Source organism: Zalophus californianus, chromosome 10 (genome assembly GCF_009762305.2).
Source record: "Zalophus californianus isolate mZalCal1 chromosome 10, mZalCal1.pri.v2, whole genome shotgun sequence".
In the NCBI taxonomy this organism is placed as follows: domain Eukaryota; kingdom Metazoa; phylum Chordata; class Mammalia; order Carnivora; family Otariidae; genus Zalophus; species Zalophus californianus.
Genome location: NC_045604.1, coordinates 44,045,021 through 44,060,604, shown reverse-complemented (window position 1 = coordinate 44,060,604; position 15,584 = coordinate 44,045,021). Strand labels below are relative to the sequence as shown.

General features: G+C 44.3%; 1 protein-coding gene across 2 annotated transcripts in view; it reads right to left on the bottom strand.

Moving 5' to 3' along the window:
• LAMC2 (laminin subunit gamma 2) overlaps positions 1-13,958 on the bottom strand; it is a 54,938-nt gene extending 40,980 nt beyond the window's left edge. The window contains exons 1-2 of one of the 2 annotated variants that reach the window (XM_027610322.2): positions 13,686-13,958; positions 12,863-13,067 (exon numbers count right to left, since the gene is read on the bottom strand). In XM_027610322.2, coding sequence (XP_027466123.1) covers positions 12,863-12,941 — 79 coding nt within the window. In that variant the 5' untranslated portion in view covers positions 12,942-13,067; positions 13,686-13,958. Of the gene's footprint in view, positions 1-12,862; positions 13,119-13,685 lie in introns of those variants that run through there. The other variant, XM_027610323.2, reaches the window with a different exon arrangement.
• Between the last annotated feature and the right edge of the window lie 1,626 nt (positions 13,959-15,584).

Here is a 15,584-nt window from a genome sequence, read left to right as displayed (position 1 = left end):
TTCTTTACCCCTCCTGACAAATCTCCTTTGTCTCCTAAGTACCTCACTGATAGATTTTGCTTTACCAATTCTTACTCCTTTTTCCCCTTCCTTCTGTCCTTGGTCACTTAGATGTACATTTATTTTATTCATTTAATAAATACCACTTCCCATCTGACAGGGAGGCTGCACTTGGATCCCGGGACTTCATGAACCAGCATGATTTCAAAAAAGGGAGATGCCAATGTTTTATTTTGTCAAATAAGAGATTAAATATGTATACATTTAATCAATATATTGGGCTTTCTCAAACACCCATTGCATTGTCCACATTTTCCTCATTTCACCATGGACAGGCATGGGTCTGGGGCCCGGCGTTCACTTATCACTGCAGCGGAAAAAAACAGAAACAAGTCACTCTGGGACCCTGAACAGACCCAAAGCCTTCAGAATCAAGACGGGCAGTTTTTTTCTCTCTCTTTCAGTGAACTCAGTACCACCGGTGCCAGGTCCCATCCACGGTCTTATTTGACTATTCCTTTGTACTGCGCTTTTCCAAGCTAGGGACATCTCTGCAAGCTTTTGTCCTTTCCTGTCTCGGTGCCCTCACTCCATCTCCCCCCCCAAATCCTGGTCTCTGTCAGCCACGGGTCTCTCCACAGCTAAAGGAATGAGGTTCATCAAGTTGACCTTCTTAGAGAAGCCCGCCGGGCAGCCCGCCACAGGCTGACCCACCCGCCACCACCCACACACCCCCAGACACAGATCCGAGAGGCAGGCAGCCCTCTGCAAACAATGGAGCAAGGTGTGCAGAACCCCTCAGGCTCACTTCACAACACTCCCACCCTCACTCCAACACACAGCTCCAACAAACAGGTCGAGACAGGAAGCACGGGGCAAAGGCTGTTTCCAAGCTGCATCCTTAGGAGAATGAAAGGAAACCGAAACTACTTCCTTCCTAGGGTTGTACTGTGGCAAATCCTTGGACTAATCAGCATCAGTGGTGGCCATTCCTCAAAACCTCATTTTAAATTTCCCATAGAAAACACTCTAAGCAGTTATGAGGAATTGTAACAACTTGGCATTAATATGATCGTTTGTGTATAAGCAGATCTTCTTTCTATTGCTCTAAACTTAAAAACATGCTCTGCTTTTCACCAATGTGACCTAACAATTTATGGGATCATCATGCTTTTTAGTGCTCTAACAAGTAACGACAAATTTAAAAATTCAAAGCTCCTTTCAAAACCCTGCAGATTTGGCGCTGCTGACCTCTCCAACTTTCTCTCATTCCTCTTTGTCTTTCTCTCTCTCTCTGGGCTCCAACACACAGACTCTTGCATGAATTCTGGAAAGCACCACCTTCCTCCCACTGCAGGCCTCTAGGCTTGCTATATCCTTTGCCAGGAGCGCTACCTGCTCCCACCGTCCCTAAATCCACACAGCAACCCAGTGATCTTTTTAAGAACATAAATGAGGTGGTGTAGGGCCCGTGCTGATGGCCCTTTTACAGCTTCTCCCTCCTCTGAATGCCCACAGGACTTCGTCCTCACCTCTGGCCTGGCATTTATCACTTTCTGCCCCATGCCTTCACTATTTGCCTACAGGACTTACTTCCTCTATAGCCTTTTCCACGTTTGTATCCCCACCGTACCTAACCGAGGCGTGGGACTGTGTCGGGTGGGAAGGCAGGCAGGCAGGCAGGTGGACTCTAAGAAAAGCCAAAAAGCACCTGAAAATCTCCCAGGAGTCCAGGGACCCCGTATGAAAATTTCTCAACACAATACACCAAATTTCCATTGTCTACACATATGGTATTCAGCGTAAATTTAAAACGCTACTGTTTCAACCAAAAACAAAACAAAACAAAACAAAACAAAACAAAACAAAACAAAAAAACTGCATGGTGCGATGGAAACAGAAAGAACTGCGAGAGGAAGGTGATAGTTTCAGTTAGAAGGAGCATCTGAGATTTTGAGGTTTGCTCTCACACCAGAGGAACTAGTTCCGCGTCCCGACAGCCTGCGCACCGGTGGTGGTTCGGAAGCCGGGAGCTGAGCTGACGCCCGGCCTGCGCCCGCCGACTCAAAAGGCAGCAAGGCCAGAGCGAGGGGGGCGGGAGGGGCTGGGGGGAGGCCGGCCGAGAGCGTGAGATCAGCTTGCAGGGGTCGGGCAGCCTTGACAGGCAGTGAACTTGGCCCACGCGCGGGACGACCTCAGGGGCTAGGAATCCGGGCGTCATGTTTGAACCTGGCACTGCGTGCCGGCCACCCTGGCCGCAGCTCTGCCGCCCTCGCCTCCCTTCGGGGCTCACGCGCGCATGCTGACTCGGTGACACGCAGCACGTTTGTAAAGTAAGTCCCCTGGGATCGCCCGCCGAGCTTGTGCGGAGATGGCACTCCATTCTCTTCCTTATTTAGAGGAAAGGTGCGTGCCCTTGCTAGGATTTTGTGCCCCTCGTTCCCTTTCGGAGACACCAAATCTTTTTCTGTCCTTCCCTTCTGAAATTGTCTTCCCTGAGACACTATAAGGCCGTCCTATCAGGTTTCCTCTTGGTTTCTGACCTTGTCCCCCACTCCCACTCAAGTCTTTGTGGCTCCTCTCCTTACACTAACTCTAAATGTTGGGGTTGCTCCAGGCTCAGTCCTGAACCTCCACCACGCCTCACCCTGGAACTCTCTTACCCCAGCCAAGGGCTTGGATAACCGTGAGAGATGCTGACCAGGGCGCCAAGGTCGTTCCTGGCCCAGACTTCATTCTCACCTTCAGACTAGCCACCTACTTTAGGTTTCCAGCTGGTGGCCTCACCAAGCTCTTTACACAGAACATGTTTAAAACCAAACTCATAGTTGTCATCCCTTCAAGTCAAAAGGCTGGAAGCTGTCCTTATAGGTTCTCCATCCTTACTTGTCCATGTTCTATGCAATACCAAATTCTTTTTTTTTTTTAAGATTTTATTTATTTATTTGACACAGAGAGAAAGCGAGCACAAGCAGGGGGAGTGGCAGGCAAAGGGAGAAGCAGGCTCCTGGCTGAGCAAGGAGCCTGATGTGGGACTCCATCCCAGGACCCTGAACTGAAGGCAGACGCTTAAAAACTGAGTCACCCAGGTGCCCTGCAACACCAAATTCTACTGATATAACCCACTACATAGCTCAAGCCCATCTATGTCCAAAATAGCCCTTCTAGCGCAAACCCTTATCACCCCTTGCCTAAAAGACTTCCTAACTGAATTCCCTACAACTTCTCTTGCCTCTATCCAGCAGTCAGAACACCTTTCCAAAATACAAATTCCACCAATACGTCTCTGCTTACAGCTCTCCAGTACCTTTCCTTTGCTTTTAGGATGAAGAGCAGAATTCCTTAACATTGCTACAAAGACTTACATGGTTTAATCCTACCTACTTTTCCAGCCTAATTTCATAAACACTTCCCACTGGGACATCTTCACCTCACTCCCATTCATTTCATTTATACCTCATTTTATATCTTTACTTCCTCTGCTTCTTAAAATTCTTGATTTGTAAAGGAAAAGCATCATGGTGGGGAGAGGCGATGTGGGCTAACATGGCAACCACCATCCTCCCTTTGGTTTTTTCAAAGCAGTTACACTAAAAATTCAACCTTCATTTGTCCTATTGAATATTATTCCCTTCCTCTGAGTCAAAGAACTGGCCTCCCGTAAACTGACAACACTTTTATGCTCAAAGATAGCAACCGTCACCTCTGTGAAGTCAAGTCAGTTGTAATGAGGTTCAGCAGGAAGTCCAAATGTAAAGCATTAGACTGAAAGTGATGAATAAAATTAATGTTGAGAATAGTATACTCACATTAAAAAAAAAAACCCAAAACCTGGCAAATGTTTATCTTCAGAACAAAAGCAATTATTGAAAGTGTCCTTTAAGTAGCAATCGAATGTATTTTTTGTTATTTTTACAAATATGCAAATTGCACATTACTTACAAACCCTAAAGCAAGATACACCTGACATCCATCAGTTAGGCAGATACCAAAGGCATTGGTAGCTATCATCCTAGTTGCCAAAATCGAAGTCTCTAAACCAGAGATACTCAAGATGACAAGGTGAGTATTTTTATTTTATTATACTTACATGTGATGATGAAAATGCTCATAAGTATTTTCTAGTTTTAAAACCTCCTTCATGAGATTTTTCTTTCCAAGATTTAATATGTCTCTCAGGTTGGGTGAGAGTCTGAAGATTTCTTTATTTAAACTAATCTTGAAATATTATGGTTTAATGTGTGAATGTCTGCTTCCAGCTTCATCTTTTTAAGGCATGTCACAATATGTGTTCTAATTAAAATTTAAAACTGAAATGGCACTTCCCTCACTAAAGAGTTTTTAAACTGAATTCAGTTTTTCTCTCACATTTTTCACAGCTGCCTTTTTTTTTTTAAATAAATGGTGGCATATTCTTTTTTTTTATTTTTAAAGATTTTATTTATTTATTTGAGAGAGTGAGAGAGAGAGAGAGAGAGAGAGAGAGAGCACATGAGAGCGGGGAGAGTCAGAGGGAGAAGCAGACTCCCCACTGAGCAGGGAGCCTGATGCGGGACTCGATCCTGGGACTCCAGGATCATGACCTGAGCCGAAGGCAGTCACTTAACCAACTGAGCCACCCAGGCGCCCTGCCTTTTTTTTTTTTTAAGATTTATTTATTTGAGAGAGAGAGCACGAGCTGGGGGTGAGGGGCAGAGGGAGACGGAGAAGCAGACTCCCCGCAGAGCAGGGAACCCGATGCGGGACTCGATCCCAGGACCCCAGGATCATGACCTGAGCCAAAGGCAGACGCTTGACAGACTGAGCCACCCAGGCGCCCCACACTCTTAATAGTCTAAAGTCATCAAGGGTCAATGAAATTCCCCACATTTTCATTTTGAATGATTACAGCTTAATAGGAGTCACCTAGTTTCACTAAGAGTTCATAGCACATTATGTTACAACCTAGATTTGGAAACGGCCCATGTGGACTGCAGACACTTGGCCTGATGATAAGGCCTACACCAGGAGACCACATCTGGAGATGCCTTCCCCGAATGCCCCACCAGGGCCCAGGCAGACAGCAGGGAGAGGGAAAGAAAGTCCCAGCCAACAGGGAGGTTGGGGACACCAGTTGTCCTCTAACCAGCAAAGGAGTGGAGGGTAAAGGAGGAGGCTGATGGCTCAGTCTGAGTGAGTTCAAAGGTGAAAGTGAAGAGAAGATTAGCACACAAGATACAGAAGAGTTTCTCCTTTTCTTACACCTGGCACCTGTAAGGGCTCTACGCCAAGACAGCTGGTGTCAGCTACAGGATGGAGACTCATCAGTGAGTGTACATGCTAAGGCTTCCACATGCAAATATTCAACACCCCCACATCCTTCTGACCACACAAATAGCGATTTCTGTATTTCTATGAAATCATCTATAAAGAAACGTTTCAATATAGAAAGCATATTTAACTAACTTCAAAGAGTATGGTATTCACCGAGCATTTTCTATATGACTCAACAAAAGGTATCCTGAGACCTTTTAAGAGGAGCTGAAATAAAGAAAATTAGAGTGTTCAGGACAGCTAGAGGTGACATGAAGCAATGAGGACCAAAGGGGGAAAAATGTGTATAAGGAGTCTGGGTAAAGAAAAGCTAAAAAGGAAATTCTGATTTGTATTGAACTGCTTTTCGGAGTACATATTAAATGTGGTTTTTCAATCATTTAAATTTATATTTTGTTGGCTCTTTTAAAAAAAGTTACCAAATAAATACTTCCTCTTTAAACCTTAGACTGCTTTTAGGAACAATGTATTTCTGTACAAGGAGATTAGCCATAGATTTTCTGCTGTTCCTACAGCCCTTCACAAAGATATACCCATGTAGGTATGTGCATGCTTACTGTGCCCCATTATAGTTCTCAGTTTGACAAAAGAACAATGGTAATTCACGTACAATTACAATGTTGGGACAATATGTATGGAGTACCTTTATAGCATCTTCCTTAGAGATTCTTTTCTGAAAGAAACTCCATTTGAAAATTGTAGATTAAAACCGTACTGCTTAAAGTCAGAAGAATGAATCAAATGGTCTTTTAGGGGCCCAACCATTATTTATATATTCATAAGAAGAAGTAACAAATATTCCAAGAAGAGATTGGGCCACGAAGCCTCCACTAGGGAGTGGGTGCCATGTGTCTTGCATCTCAGCTGGACAAATGCACTGCTCCTCTACCATCTCCTCCCACGCCAGGTCAGCCATGGCCTCACCTCTTTGCCCGTGGACCTCAGCACATGAACGTCCCCTCCTACCATGAACCGCCCCCTCCCATGAGGCAAGAGCAGAAGCTTTGGGTTACTGTTGGACCCAGTGCCATTGCAAAGTAGACCAGTCTGTCTGCGATGAGAATTGATCTTTCAACATTCGGAATCCCCTTTTACCAAAAGCAAAAGGGGTGATAATTTGAAATAGTAGTAGTAAGTAAGTGTAAAACTTACATGGTCAATGTTCTGGCCATGGAACTGTCCTGATCCTGAAAGACTCTAAAACTCATGGAGAGACCAATGGTCTCCAACAAGGAGAGAAAAATAGCCTCTGGACACAAATATGCATATATAGAGTCAAAATGTCAACAGTTATTGGAGAACAACGACTAGTAAAACAAAAAGGCTTATCACTCTCCCTCAACTGTCCTTTTATTATTTTTTAACTGAGCCACCTGGTCAATTCCAAGCTGCATGAAAATCTGACAACAAAGTTGAACAAAAAAGAAAAAGAGAGAGAGAGAAAACTTAGTCATTTAAAAACTGTTCTCTTGTCAATGCCCCCACAAACTAGAGTTTGTGTTTGGTTTTAACCTGTGGTCCCCTGACATTTTTGAAGGAAAGGCCACTACAGTGAGTCACAGACACAAACAGAGACATCTGAATAGACAGGACACAGAAGTCCCTACTAGAGACACTGGGATGTTCTTATCATAATAGATCAAGATTCCACCAAGTCTAGAAATTAATTTATACGAAAAAATTTTAAGAAGAATTAGAAATAAGCCAAGAAGCTGTCTTGTTAAAGAACATTAAACTAGCAACTGAAATCTGGTCCCATTACGCAGTGCGTGGCTCTGGTCAGGGCAATCACTGTTCTGTGCCTCAATTTGCCCATCTACAAAGGAGGATTACACATGTTAGAGCCCAGCTCTGTGATAACGAAGAGATCACAATGCAAATTCTCCGTTCCTTTACCTGGGGCCCGGGTATCATGTTCCTCATCTACAAAATGAGAGGCTGGTGTCAAGAACCTCTAAGGACCACTCTCATTTAGGACCATGATGCTGTAGGATGAGAAAAAAGTGGGGCAATGTGCCTTTTTAAAAATTTTTTTATTGTTATGTTAATCACCATACATTACATCATTAGTTTTTGATGTTGTGTTCCATGATTCATTGTTTGTGCATAACACCCCGTGCTCCACGCAGAACATGCCTTCTTTAATACCCATCACCAGGCTAACCCATCCCCCCACCCGAAATGTGCTTTTTTTTTTTTTTGGTTTTTTGTTTTCGAAATGTGCCTTTTTGTAAGAAATGTCCCACCTACATGCAGCTAAAGATTTGAGTAACTTTTCCAGTGTTTAAATTAGTGTGGGAAATGGCTGGGCTGCAATTTAATATTTTTTAGAATGTGAATATTGACAACAATGAATACAAATAAAATCTGGAAAAGAAGCAGGTTGGAATTCTGTGAATGGTCGACCAGCCTGAAGAAGGCCAGGATGCGTATACCTTTAGCCAGGTGATCTCCATCTCTCCTCTGATACAGCAGAAGGGAAAGACTTGATTGAGCCCTTCCATTGATCAGTGTTGGAGGAAGCACCATGCTCTTCTTCTTTCATAATTGTGACATAAGGAAGCACATGTTTGTTGGGGAGGCACATATTTAGACACACAGTCACCCACAGAAACAGAAGAGACTTCGCTTTGGGCCTTGGATATGATTCAAATATTGCATCATGTACCTGGGGGTTATTATATTAGTACACAGCCCAGTAATGATTCAGTAATCCGCTAGGCCTAATTTGTGACTAAATTAGAGTCTTCTATAATCTATGGCACTCCTATTTCTATACTGGTCTGTAACAGATGATTCAAGACTTGTCATTGGAAATTTCTTTAGGAAAAAAAAAGTCTATATATAGTTGAACCACTAAGGACTTAAATGGGAAAAATATTCCCAAAATTGCCTCAACAGCTGCATTCCATGCTCCTGACTTTCCTGTCAGCACGGGTCACAAACCAATATTCTTCCTCAGCTCCCTGGACCAGTCGAGCTAAGCCAATGTCTGCCCCCAGCTCAGGACACCAGAATTTAAGCCTTCATAGGAATTTCCAGCATATACTCCAACCCAGTTCTATACTCCTGTTTATTGCACATACTTGAACATAATAAGGTGGAGGTTTTTATTTTTCCGGGGCGGGGTGGGGGGAAGTCTTTTCCAAAATCTCCCCTGGTATGGGGCACTTTCTCAATTGCTTTTATTGTTAAAATATTATTTGGGGAACACACATTAATTTGACATGACGTCAATCAATGTTTTGGATATTTATCAGTAAGAAAGAAGAAATTGTGTTGAACACAATTCTCATTCTCATACTTGTTCATTATCTCACAATGGTGAGTGCCAAAAGTTGTCATAAATAAACCTTTCAAGATGTTTATGCTGTGAAGATTACAATGTGCGTTGAAGGATAATGTTTAATCTTTGGGACAATTTGAAAATGGTGCACTTTCCAGTGACAGCATCAAAAGCAGACTCAAATCGAGCTATATCTCAAGCCACCCATGTCCGAAGTGAAGGAGAAACTGTATTCAAGTTGCATTCGGTGCTAAAGGTGGAGTTTGAATGTAATTAGTTCATGAAATGTGGATTTACAAATTAATACTTGTAAGTTATTATTTTATAAATTATGTGACTTTAAGTGGGTTTGTGAATTAATATGCTAAATTAAGCATAAAAAAACATGTGACCACTGCATGTACACTGCTAAATGTTTTCATAATCTGGTTGGCCAAACCCTTTTTTTGGTGGGGGATGGGAGAAATTCTCCTATTGAGAAGTGGGAGACCAGGTTCTGTGAGGATCCTCTTATATCTGGGTATGTTCTAGAGAGCAACAGACTTGACGAATCTGTATGTGATGCGATCTGGTGGTTGACAAAAGGCAAGGATAAGAAATGCTATGAAAACTGACTTTGGAATTCCAACCTGCTTTGGGTCCTTTGTCAGGAATTCCATTTGTTTCATTGGGTAAGACCGGGGATTCATTTCAGCCTGAGCAGGAGGGCTCCTCATCACCTTTCTTGGGCTAATGCAAGGAACCTCTTCAAAAATTTTACCACTTAAAACTCAGAAGGCAATATATTGACATTCAGCCCTGGCGAGGCAGTTAGTTATAGTAATACTGAACACAGAGCGAGAGCTTCCTAGGCACTGTGCAAAGTGCTTTACAGGTAATGATCACACAATTTATTTTCCTCATTTCAGAGATCAGGAACTTACATAACAGGGGAAGTAGCTTGTCTAAACCCCAACAAATGGGAAATGACAGAGCTAGGATTTGAACCCAGGCCTGCACCTGTTTGCATCATGCTGTACCATTTCCACAGTTTAAAGTAGCAGAATCCATCAGAGAGTCTCAACCTTTCCAGGGGTCCCTTCCACTATCCACAGCACCTCTTTTCCCATATCAGGCCATGGGAGAAATCCAGATTAGTGTTCTATCATCATCTTGGATTCTGAGCTCATCATTCTAGAACGATTGCTTCAAAACTTAGCTGATGGCTGGATCCAGCCGTATCATTTTAGTCCTCATTCTTTGTGTCGTCACATTTTTATATCTAAACACCATTTATTATACCCACCTAGTTACAGCTCTCCCTTGGGCTAGCAAAGCACTCCTCCTCAATAATGTGCTCCTGTCGAGATTCCTCTAACCTCGATGCCCCAGTAATCTCATGTATTGTTTTCTCAGGGCTTTGTTTTCCACATTTGGGCTCCTCATTTTATATTTCAGACTGTTCTAAACTTCAAAATCATAGCTCCAGCTCTTCACCAGGACTGTTGGGCATCTCCCCTTGTGTCTCTGCTTCAACAGACCCCCACAGGAACTCACCCCTTCCTCTTCCTCCACCACCCAGCCTCGCTCCCAAAACCGACCCTTCCCTTAGCGTTCTCATTTCCTTTCATGGCATCACTGTCTCACCATCGCACTCACTGGAGCCTCAGACCCGTCTTGGCCTCTTCTTTACTTCTCGTGCTTTCCCCTTACTTGTATCCCTAACACATGTGCATTGGATCACCAAATTCTTTCAACTTTACCTTCTAAATAAATGTCCTGTAATCTGTTTCCATTTTGCTGTTTCCACCACCACAATGAAAGCCATCATCATCTCTCCTTTGGATTATTACAATGGCCACTTGTTGCCCCCTCCTAGCTCAACTCCATCCTCTAAGGACCTCAGTGAGGGACTTTTCTAAGACACGAATCTGACCGTGCCCACCCCCTGGTTATAAACCATCCGCAACTCTTGTTGACCTCTGGGGCACTATCCTAACTGCACAGCCTGGCATATAAGGCTCCTCACAACCAGGTTCTTGGCTCTATTTCTAGTCTCATCCCTATCTACTTCTTGCCCCTTCTCCAGTCGTGTGATCTACGTGAACTGTGATCCCGACCAATGGAGTTATGTGCCATATTCTCTCACACCAATGGCGAGCTCCTGAAGGGAAGTCCTTATCTTGCTTAGTGATCTTTTCAGATCCAAGTTCACTATTTATACCTGCACTGTTGGCTTCAGACTTTTTAAAGAAATGTGGTTCCAGGATTTTAAGGCACTTCACAATAATTCCTCATCCTTTCAACAACTCTGCAAGGTGGCATAGTACTACTGTTCCCATGTAACAGGCAAAGAAGAAGATTCCAAGAAGCTGAGAAGCCTGAATGATTACTAATAAGAAATTAGTAAGTGGGTCAGCCAAAATTTGAAGCCAGGTCAGGCTGACTCTAAAGCCTGTGTTTTAGCTGAGACCAGCCCTGCAAGTCTCACTAATGATATCTAACACCGCAATTTCACCTTCAAGAGAACAACTGGGAAGCAATGTCATTGCTTTAGGCTCTCATAGGTGCAGCCCACAGGATGCCCAGAGGCAGGTCACTTTGGGAAGTGGCAAGTCCCATACTTTAGTTGAGCTTACACTGCATCCCAGCATCCCGTGAACAGAAGAGCATGGGTGCTCTATGAAGCCCTTTGAGGAGGGAGCCTAATATCTTAAGCAGCCCATCTCCAAGGAAGGGGAAAGTCTAGAAAGGAGACTGAACACAGCTTCTGACTTACTGGTCTAGATGGAATACTCAGAGCTTGTCTATCCTGGAGAGGTACAAGTCAAGCTCTGTCCTCCCGAGTCTGATTTTATTAAACAATTGATCACATCCTACATATTTATTTCTGTTATCCAATGCTAACACAACACACCTATACTCAACTATAGCCAATGGGCAAATTGCTTCAATAATTACCCATTACGTAAAACATATGTACTAGCTCCTTTATTACTTTTACAATGTGGTCCCAAAAGCTCCAGCCTAAGAACTCCCGGATCAAGTGCAAGATGTATATCTGCCAATAGCTGGTGTGTGGCTTTCTGCAAACCCATTTCTGTGTTTTCATATTCTAAGCCATGGGGTACAGTAGTTGATCCAGAAGCAGTCCCTTTGAATTCTAATATTCGGAGACTCTTCTTACTTTTAGGATGTTTCTCACTAGGTTAACTCTAAGGGAACCTAACCTACATGATTATTTTCATAAATGACTTAACATGGTAGTCAGGGATGATAGGTTGGAAATTAATTCCAAGGAAAAAAAAGGACTGTATCAATGCATTCAAACACATGCTAAAGTATCCATGCCATTCAAACATAATTCAGGCCAGCCATTTAGGGAAAGTTTAAGATAATTCTGTCCCTACGTGAACATTATCTCATGTTCATGCATTCACATGTGTGAAAATGACTCTTGGACCTATTGAAATGAGTATTGAAATGCCATCAGGTGCAGGAAGCAATATAAATATGAAAAATCAGGGTAATGAGACAAGCAGATATTATCGCTAAAACTAAGTGACAAGGAAAACACCCGATACATGTTGTCATAGCTGACACATGCCTATAGCAAACGGTTGCTAGGTTCTCAGCAAGTTTTGTTTACATGAGTGAGTTGAACTTCTCAGGACAGGACAGCCTCTGGATCCCTGAGCTCAGATCAAATGATCTATGACAGAGGTGCCCCAAAAATGCCTATTGAATGAATATTATGTGAGAATACCCTTAAGAAGTAACATTATGCAAAAGTGAGGCATCACCAAGGCTCAGTTTCCATCCCAAAGACGAACCGAGAATTCCAGAAGGATTATTAGAGGAGCTCCTTTTCCATCTTTGTGGTGTTCACAGTCACAGAAAACATTCCCACCCAAATCCCGTCCACGAAAACACATTATGGGAAAAGAATTTATATGCCAACATATTGCTGATGATATTCCTGATCAAACAGGGGCCCACTGACCCAAAACGCAATCAAGAAGGAACATTTTTAAAGGAAGAAAAATCCTGGTTTGGCACAACCTACTGGCTTCACCTTTGAAACACGGACAGCTGTATATAATATTGGTCTTCTGTTAAACCCCATCTCCGGAGAAGCCCCGGATGCGGGAGAAGGAGGGCGCTCTAAAGAAGTTCTCGACACAGTGGGAATCCTCGGAGGTGCGCTCAGCCAGCAGAGGCTGCAGAGCAAGGCCAGTTACCAGCCCAGGGCTGCAACGTTTCCTCCGGGGGAAGCCGACTCACCTTCCCTCCTGGAGGTGGCCGGGGCTGCAGGCAGGAGGAGCGCCAGGCAGAGGCCGCAGCTCAGCCAGGGCGCAGGCATGGCCGGGGCCGCGGGTCCGTCCGCCGCCGAGGGGTCGCTGCGCGCTTCTCGCCGCTGGTAGCTTTCACTCTGCGCTCCGCTCTGCCTTCCCTCTCCTTGATCAGGTGGTTTTATCGACTCTTCTACCTGACTCAGTCCGGACAGGAAGAGAGCCTGTGTTTCAGGGTGTGACTCACCTGTGAATAAGGAGGACCCAGCCCTCTGGAGGCAGACAAACACACACGGCACACACCGCGCTGCAAAAGCGCTCACCCCAGCCGCCGGGCGCCCCCCTCTCGCGGCAAGAAGGTTGCACACCTGGCCCGGGCCAAGGGTGTGGTGCGGAGGCTGCGGCCCCGGGATCCTGCTGGAGGAATGTGCCACGTTCCCCACAGCCCTCTTTCTCTCCCGGGGTGGTCCGCGGCCCGATTCACAGAGGTAGCCAGCCGGCAGCCTGCCCCTTCCTCAAACTGGGAGCCGCAGTCTCAAGTGCGCAAACTCAGAAACCACTCGGACCCTGATCAGCTCTGGTCTAAAGGACCGCAAGGAAAACAGGCCCGTCGGAGAGTCGTTAACAGGGTGCCTTCCACCCTCTGGCCTACCCTTCACCACTCTGGGAAGTACGGCAGCCCTCCCCCACCCCTCCCCCACCCCCGCTCTGCTAACACTTCTTTCCTTCCCTCCCCGTCACCAGGCTGGACCGAGGGCTCCTCTCCTGGGACCCCCTAACTTCCTGATCACCTGGCTAGCAACTCACGAACTCACCTGTTGACTGGCTGGCCTCCCTACGAAGGCTAGGTGTCACTCTCTATTCCCCCCGTCTAGTGCAGTCGCTGGCTCACCGTCAGTGCTCAGTAAATGTTCAGCTCAATAGAACAAAGAGGAGGACTCAGATTTCATATTCCTTTTACATCTTAGAACGTTTTTCCCACACAGTTCTCTGTGGGCCCACAGAAAATGTTTGACAAGACTAACAGTGAGTGTCATCCAAGTCCATTGTGCTAAGTGAAGGGAGTGATAACCAGGAAACTGCAAATTTTGCTGTATCCTACATCGTCTTTATCCCTAAGGAGGCTGGTGGCAATAATGTAGAAGCCTCTGTCAAACAGAAGGCTTTGGTTCCTACTAGAGACTTAAGAATTACCAGAGAGGAGGGCGTCTGGGTGGCTCAGTGGGTTAAGCTCCCAACTCTTGATTTCAGCTCAGGTCATGACCTCCTGTGGGGTGGTGGGATGGAGCTAGCTTTGGGCTCCACTCTCAACATGGAGTCTGCCTGACCCTCTCCCTCTGCTCCTGCCCCTGCTTATGCTCTCTCTCTCCCTCTCTTTCTCTAAAATAAGTAAATAAAATCTTTTAAAAATTAATTAACTAAATAAAAATCACCAGAGGTTTATATGTACTCAGTATATATGCACAATCTGTCCAAAACAAACCCTCTCCTACTTTTCATCATCAAGGCCTGCAAAGGCTTTCAATAAATTGCTGTTCACTGAGTCAGTGAATGAATGTTCTCTAGAGAGTTCTATAGAACATAAGGCAACAAACAATACAACAGAATATACATGATTATGTGTCAAAAGGTGTAAGAATTTCCGTTTATGCATGTAACTGAGAGCAGTATGGGCTGGTTGGGATAGCTAGGGAGGGTTTTGTAGAAAACATGGACCATGAACTAGGAGTTTGGGAAAAATCAGGATCTAAACACAGCACCAAAGAACCACAGGGGGACAGTTTACTGCCAACTGGCTACCATCTACTCTAAAATCTCCAGCAACCAAAAAACAAGGAATAGAAAGGAAACTCCCATTTTTCTCATCCCAAGCTTCTACTCTTCTCTTCTACTCTGTTCAGGATTCAAACAAATAACATAAAGATTCTTCTCTCTCAAAACACATGGTGTCCAATTACTGCTACAGTTTCAGTTCCTGGAGACCAGGTATCTATAATTTTCCCACCTGGTAACTAGTAGAGTTGTAGAGGCTGTAATTGTAGAGGCTAAAATCATGTCCCTGGGTTCCTGAGCCTGCATTTGTACCCATCAGTGTTGTGCAATCCTCCACAATCCTGCAAGAACAAGGAACAGAGCCCTGCAAAATAAAGTCTTGGGTGTAAATTTCATTTTAGTGCAGATTATTATAGCTTATTTTATATATACAAATATATATTTTTTCACCTACCATCATTTTTGGATAGTGATAGGAATAAAAGTCATCACACATATAGTACCTACTATTTGTAACCGCTGTTGTAAATCCTTTATACATAACAACACATTAACGTTTGAAACGATATTACGGGATAGGTGTACTCTTAATTTCCCATTTTACAGATGAGAAAACAGAGGCATGGTGGAATGGTCAAGTAACATGCTCAAAGTTGCACTTCTTAGTAAGTGGCAAAGCCAAGATTCAAAACTAGGCAATCTTGTTCCAGACTTTATGGGTCAGATGAAAAAGCCCCATAAAAAGGACAAATTCACAATACTGAATGAATTCGATATGCAGCCAGTGGTTATTCATCCACATTCACAACAACGCAACCAGACTGTGGACAATTGGCCCGCATCAATACAGCCAAGTCACAATGACTCTGAACAACTATTTCTGATATTCCTAACCTGTTAGCTTTGAAAGGCCCCCCAGAGGTCACTTGGACCTGGGGTAG